Below are 7,587 nucleotides of genomic sequence, written 5' to 3'. Positions count from 1 at the left end.
TCATTATATTGGGATGTGCATCATGTGAGGTCTATGTTACACAGGTACCACCAACACTTTAAAAAACGACACTCGAGTCGTTTCAATATTTCAGGGATTTCAGAACTCCTCTAGAATGGTTTGAACTACTCGAGGGCTCCATTAGGGTTTTGAGGGCTTTTACAGGACCATTCCAAAATTCTAGGAAAAATTTAGGGGACTTTTAAGGGATCATCCCCACATTCCTTTGGATTTTTGAGGATCCCTAGACATCCCTTATGTTGTAGCTTTCCAATTGGGTTAAAAATTGGTTGAGAAGCTTGTATGGTTGAGTAGTGAAACCCCTTTAAACGACACTATTTAAGGTTAGTTGATACAACATAAACTATCTATGCACCATAATAATGGTACTACCTCACAGTGGGGTTGTAGAATTTATATTGATATCCCATGATGCTCACCTAGTCTTAAAGAGGTGAGTATAGTGTGCTTGAATTGTTTTTAGTTATCTTTATTAATGGAGATACCAATTGCCATCTACTTTGAAGGGTTTGATGGGAAGGAGTTCTTGTGTATAGAGCTTCGTCAGATTCAGATGGATGTTTCATGTTTGGCTTATTAGATACACAAATCTCAACCTTGATTTGATTCTAACATCAAAGTGTATCTCTTTGAGACTTTCACTAGTGATTCTACAAGTGCGTGTTGTAGATTGTTCCATTGCAATGTTGTAAATTTTCTTTATATATATTATTATCATCCCCAAGCTGCTATCCCTTGAAAAAATTTGGGGGCGTGCTCTAGTTTTTCTAGACACTTGCCCCCCCGACCCCCTTATTCTATAGAGTCCATATCTTCAATGAAGTGCCGTCAGTTTTGGAAAATGATGTCTTCAAGCTCAATCTATCAAGTGAGTGTCATAACTTCTTTAATATATTATTGTCATCCCCAACCCTATATCCCTTGAAAAATTTGGAGATGTGCTCTAGTTGCTCTGAACACTTTGCCACCCTCCCCAACCCCCTTAGTCCCCCATTTCAAGAACTAATGCAACACATTGTAAGTCCATATCTTCAGTGAAGTGTCATAACTTCTCGAAAATAATGTCTTCAAGCTCAATTCATCAACCTAAGCACCAACCTACAACTCTTCTCAAAGGCTATAATTTCAAATGATCAACTTAGTGTAAAGGTTCACCTATACATGAGTTGCACTCTGATTTTAGGAATACTTCTTAAATAGAAAAATGACCAATCAATGTCATAAAGCATGTGAAATGAACAATGCATTTTTCAAATGGTCACAGAATGTTTGATAGAGAAAACTGCCTACCACAGTGACTGAGCACGGTTTTTCAACTTGCCATCTAAAAATGCAAAGGTCATGCTATTAGAACACCAAAGCCCACAAACACAAAGAAATCGACTCTATGTATAAAATCTTGTTGAGAATTTACTTAGCACCATTGGAGATTTATCAAGGCTATGATATCCAACCCTATTAGATGTATAATTTACCTATAATTCTAGTGTGAATCCATTCATATGGTAGATGAATAATCACTAAAAAGTGTTCCAGCCCTCAATAGATGTTGATAAACTTTTACACAAAGTGTTGTCGAAAAATTTGTAAGCATATTACATAAATACAAGAATAGATGAACAAAGAAAAACATGAAATCATTGAAGAATCTGTGAAGCATATTGTATAAATTCAAGAATGGATGAAAGAGGGAGAAGCAAAGATAATCCAAGATAGAATTAGATGAGTTTATTTTCCAAAAAGATGGAAATTAAGCAAGATTTATTTTAAAATAAGAAAGAAATAAGGTAGTGGTTTATTTTCTAAAAAGAAAGACTTCCCCTCAAAATGTAGAAGAAATAGGAGAAATAGACACAAATCAAATGATATGGTTATCAAAGAAAAGAGCTATGTTGAAAGGAATACAATTATAATGATATCATAGATGATGACAACAATTCAAACGCCTCCACAAGGCATGTTAGCAAAACCACCAACGATGTTAGTATGGGATAGAGAGAGGATGCCTATATACATTTTGCAGCCTTATAAAGGAGGCCCAAAATGATGGAGGGAAAAATATCTCGTAATGTCATGGATAAATCAGTTTTTGGTAAATAGATATTAAATATTTTATTTTTGAAAAATGGAGACCTAATGAGATCTATGTAATAAAGATAATATAATATGATGATTGTTCAACAGCTTGAGAAATTATGTTCTTATAGCAATTGTGATTTCATTGATGTAATTTTGTTATTAAAGATTGCAATTGTGATTTCATTGATGTAATTTTGTTATTAAAGATTGCAATTGTGATTTCATTGATGTAATTTTATTATTTCATCTTTTACAATATGCATCACAACACCATATGCGATTTCATTGATGTAATTTTATTATTAAAGATTGCCATTGTGATTCCATTGATGTAATTTTATTATTTCATCTTTCACAATATGCATCACAACACCATATGCATGCACCAAAACACCATGTTAGTATTGTAGAGAGAGGATGCTGGATGCCTACACATTTTGCAGCATTATAAAGTAGACCCATAAAGATGGAAGGAAAAAAATCTCTTAATGTCATGGATAAATTAGTTTTTGCTACATTGATATTAAATATTTTATTTTTGAAAAATAGATATGATTAAACAATTAGATAGCTATCTGTTATATTGATACAACTATGTTAGTATTGGATAGAGTGATGATGCCTATATACATTTTGCAGCCTTATAAAAGAGGCCAAAAAGATGGAGGGAAAAATATCTCACTATGTCATGGATAAATCAGGTTTTGACAAATTGATATTAAATATTTTATTTTTGAAAAATGGAGACCTAATGAGATCTATATAATAAAAATAATATGATATGATGATTGTTCAACAACTTGAGAAATTATGTTCTTATCAACTTAAAGATTGCAATTGTGATGTAATTCAATTATTTCATCTTTTACAATATGCACCATACCATATGCATGTCACCAAAACCATTAACTACATTAGCATTGTAGAGAGAGGGTAGAAAGAGGATGTCTACACATGCCTACACATTTTGCAGCATGATAAAGGAGACCCATAAAGATGGAAGGAAAAAATCTCATAATGTCATGGATAAATTAGTTTTTAGCAAAACCACCAACTACGTTAGTATTGTAGAGAGAGGGTAGAAAGAGGATGTCTACACATGTTGCAGCATGATAAAGAAGACCCATAAAAATGGAAGGAAAAAATCCTCATAATGTCATGGATAAATTAGTTTTTAGCAAATTGATATTAAATATGTTACTTTTGAAAAATAGATATGATTAAACAATTAGATAGCTATTTGTTATATTGATAATTTGATATAATAATAAATAATCATATTTGAGTCTCTTTATTAAAAATGGATTACAGGGAAACTTAATTCAAACGCTTCCATTGGCCTACAGAAATAGAGCCGTAATGAGAACAGATCTATGTAATAAAAATAATATGATATATGAGTACAGATCTAGATCTATGTAATAATATAATATGATATAATGATTGTTCAACAGCTTGAGAAATTGTATTCTTTTTATCCAGTCAACTTAAGATTGCAATTCTGACTTTAATTTTTTTATTTCATCTTTTCGATATGCATCACAGCACCATGTCTTACAAAAATTCTTTAGGAATCACAGCACCATGTCTTGCTTAAATTCTCAAGGGAAGAGACCAGATCTAACTTGCAATGTTGAATGAAAGAACAATCCCATCCAATTGCACGATTGTGTCACCAGTAGAACTAGATTTAATAGATAAAACAGAAAATCACATATTTTACAGATACGTTTTTTAAAGGTGGTTCAGGGATACTGAGCTGCTGCTACATCCATGGGAAAATCTAGGTAGATCAACTTACCTGCCGGTCAAACTCCAAAAGCATCAAGGAGATTTGACCCTATGATCTTCTGATAGGTGAGGTAATCAGCAACAGGAACTGGACCAACTTAACTATCCCTTCGAGCTAACATATCTGACTAACATGTTACAGCAACAAGATAAATATTTTAAAAATAAGAAATAACCACACATCTTTTTACTAATAAAGAAAACATCTTTCTTTGATATTATCATTTCAGCAACTACAGTTTCTTTACATTTTTGCATTGTTAAAACCATTAATTTTGACATTAACATTTCAGCAATTATTCTTTACAGCTTTCAATTGTAGAAATCATTAATTTTGTGTTTCAGTGCATGAGCATTTCCTTGCATAGGCACCAATGCCAAATATAAGGAACCAACTAAAAAAACATTTTTACATTGATTTCCCATGAACGCAAGCAAAAAAACAATAATAACAAGAAAGCAATGGCATAAAGCCAGAATGAAACTAAAGACTGCTAATTTCTGTTCCTGCCAGTTACTATTCTGTACATTATGTTACATGGATAATTCTAACAACAAAGACGTGAAACAAGAAAATTAAGAATTAAATTCCTTACACATTAGAAGGTAAAATAGAAGAAGTCCTAAATATTGCCTGAAGCCATGACCTCATTAATGTCCTTGAATCAAATGGAGCAAAGTTTAGCTCATAACGATTTCCTAAATCATTAGGTCATTCATGCCCTTAAATCAAAATGAATCAGAGCCTCGTGACATCCTAACAAGCAGCAATTACCGAGAAAGGGAAAGCAAGAGGCCAAATTGACCAAAATACATCATAAAATATTCTGGATTCACGCAGTGCTATTCATCCGGATTCCAATTGCAGTGGAGTAGAAACCGCACGGTCTAGTACTGGCATTCCCCTTGACAGAAGCCTCTGTTAGTACAAACACAAAAATCACTTTGAACTACGGACTCATACAGCATTAACAGATTTTTTCAATTTCTTTGACTTTGCTTTCTTGGCTGCAGCCTCAACACCGTTAGCCACTGCCTCGCCCTGCAATCCTACTGACTTGCTTTTCTTTTTGTGAGAACCCTCCTTTGGTACCCTATCATCAACACCTTGACCATCCAAAGAGCCCTTTATGCCCTTTTTGTGAGAACCCTCCTTTGGTACCCTATCATCAACACCTTGACCATCCAAAGAGCCCTTTATGCCCTCAGAAGATAAGACTTTCTTCCTCTTTGCACCAGCGGTTTTTTCTGCATCGGCAATTCTCTTCTTACTTGAAAACCTGCCTGCTATTTCCTTTTCCTCGTCTGAAGAATCAACATCTTTCTCTCTGTCTCCCGTGGAATCCAGCAAATCAACTTCATCCCCGTCCTCACCACCAGTAAACCCATCAGAAAAATCTCCCAACATATTATCCATGTATCGAACATCGCGAATCTGTCCCTTCTTGAAATTTTTCTTCTCAACATCTTGATCACGCACTTCCCTCTTCTCTGGTTTATCCGTTTGCGATTCTGTTTTGACACCTTCAATTCTAAGGGGCATGTCGGGAATCGATTGATAAATTGGAAGTGCCAAAGACTCCAAGGATTTCAGATGCAAAGACCTTATGTTATTCCACTTTTTTGGAATCACGGATGCAAGACCATCGATCACAGCAACAACATTCTCTACAATCTCATTCCTTGTTTGAGAAACCCTAGCAACTTTAATAACACAACAAGAACCCTTCCCAAGGTAGAGAAAAGCCGAACTACAGGCTGACTCGATCTGTCCCCTCCATTGCGTCCGGGTCAAATCCACAGGTATGGGATGCTTTTTCTTCTTAAAAAATGCTTTCCCCAACAATTTGGGGAGTAGAGGAACCACAGACTTATCGGCAAAAAACAGATCAAAAGAGCCACAAAGCTTTCTCTTGGCTTCGAATGGCTTATAATCAGTCCTGAGCTTTGAGTATTTCAGGACTTTTGAAATCGCTAAACCCTCCTCCTTAACCTTGTTCTTGGCTACGTCGGCACTACCATTTTCTTTGTCATTGATAATCAAGCAAACCTCCTGGCTTCCATCCAAAGAAAACAGCGGATGAGGTATTCGGATTTTGTAAGGATTGATCATTTCCCTATCAGGGATCCTTTTCAGCGTAACGACCAAATACAGCAGGTCGTCATGTTCCAGAAGCTGGGGTTTCTGATGCTTTGCCTTAGACTTAACCCATTTCAAAAGGGCGTCCACTCCTTTTTCCACCCTTTCATGGCTTAATCTAGAGGGGGCTTGGGCTTTGCTCTTTGTATTAGCCATGGAAATTGACGCAGAGAAAATTAGCTGAAGGAAAACTGAAATTAAAACTTACCAACAGTGCCCGTCAGAGAACCTGTAGATGGATGCGAATCCGTCTTGCCTCAAAACCCTTCCCAAATCTATGACGCCGCGAAAACAAATCTGTGTTAAACCCTAAATGGTAGATGTGGAAACACTCCACACTGAACCTGAGAAACCCTAAACCCTGACGAATTAAATAAAACCCGGATCAGAAACCCGAAACCCTGACAATGAGTTTAAAAATGAAAAATGTGAACAAAGAATTAGGTCAAAATGGTTAGATTATATTATATTAAAAATCCTTCTCTTGTCTATAACAAGCATATGATAATTACTTTGAAATAAAATTAATTTGACTTTCATTTTAAATATACAAAAATTTATTATATATTACACAATGTAAATAATAAATTAAATACAGTATTAAAGAAAAATATTGCTAACTATTATTATAAACTATATATTATTATTGATAGGTTTTGTCACCTTCGGAAAAAAAAAAAAAAAAAAAAACTATATATTATTATGCAATAGAATGATTTAATTACATCTATAAAAATATATATTATAAAAAAATAGTTATGATTAATAATTAATAATATTATAAAAAAATAATTATTAGTCTCTCTGGGCATGGACTATAATAATTGATTTTGAACGATTACATGGACTAAAACGAATTTCAAGATCCTAAACCAAAGTTTCATAAATTATATATCTAATTTTAATGGAAATGAAACAAAACATAGAGCTAATCTTAAGATGCGAGCTAATTGCTTAGCTTAGTATTTCCAGTTCTATTATTTTGGTTATTTGTTGTATATTAGTAAAATTATTTTAATTTACCTAAGGCTCTTGTTGCTTTGATGTGATATCTCTTCCTCTTGTTTCTTTGATGAAAACTTTTAACCCATCTTATTTACAAATATCTTAACATTGGATTGATATTTCATATGCTATGAAAATCTTAACATGTTTTATGATGAAGCTCTTGCTTACCAATATTTATGTTACAATTAATCATTGCATAAAATTAATCATTGTTTCTGCAGGGTGAAACTTATGAATGGGTGGTAGTGAAATATAACCACCTTTCTCCAGCAGTAATTGATTGGATTGTTGTCTTTTCTCTGACACATTTCAAGTAATAATAGATCTCATTTTTGTTTGTAAACTAGAAATGTCTGAATGAAGATTAGGAGTTGGAAATTTTTATCATGACCTTCATTTCATTGCTTTATACTTGGATAGTAATTGAAGCAATACAAAAATATATCAGACCATCTAGAGTAGCTACCGAAAAAATTAAAATGCTTTGAAATCCAAGTTTCTCTCCACTCTAATCATGTATTTTACGATTTTATACCATATCACATATT

At 33.7% G+C, this 7,587-nt stretch overlaps 1 protein-coding gene across 1 annotated transcript; it reads right to left on the bottom strand.

Moving 5' to 3' along the window:
• Positions 1-4,370: 4,370 nt before the first annotated feature.
• On the bottom strand, positions 4,371-6,456 carry LOC149147082 (putative ribosome biogenesis protein C8F11.04). Its single transcript, XM_089438892.1, has one exon. The coding sequence runs from the start codon at positions 6,185-6,187 to the stop codon at positions 4,850-4,852; it is 1,338 nt and encodes a 445-aa protein (XP_089295018.1). The 5' UTR covers positions 6,188-6,456; the 3' UTR covers positions 4,371-4,849.
• Positions 6,457-7,587: the final 1,131 nt, after the last annotated feature.

This window comes from Pinus tabuliformis, chromosome 9 (genome assembly GCF_031772625.1).
Source record: "Pinus tabuliformis cultivar Carrire ecotype Pingquan chromosome 9, CPIR1, whole genome shotgun sequence".
NCBI classification, from domain to species: domain Eukaryota; kingdom Viridiplantae; phylum Streptophyta; class Pinopsida; order Pinales; family Pinaceae; genus Pinus; species Pinus tabuliformis.
Note: the sequence above shows the minus strand (reverse complement) of the source record. Positions and strands in the feature narration are given on the sequence as shown.

Coding starts and splice junctions, on each gene's coding strand:
- LOC149147082 (XM_089438892.1), bottom strand. CDS start 6,187: ATGGCTAATACAAAGAGCAAAGCCCAAGCCCCCTCTAGATTAAGCCAT.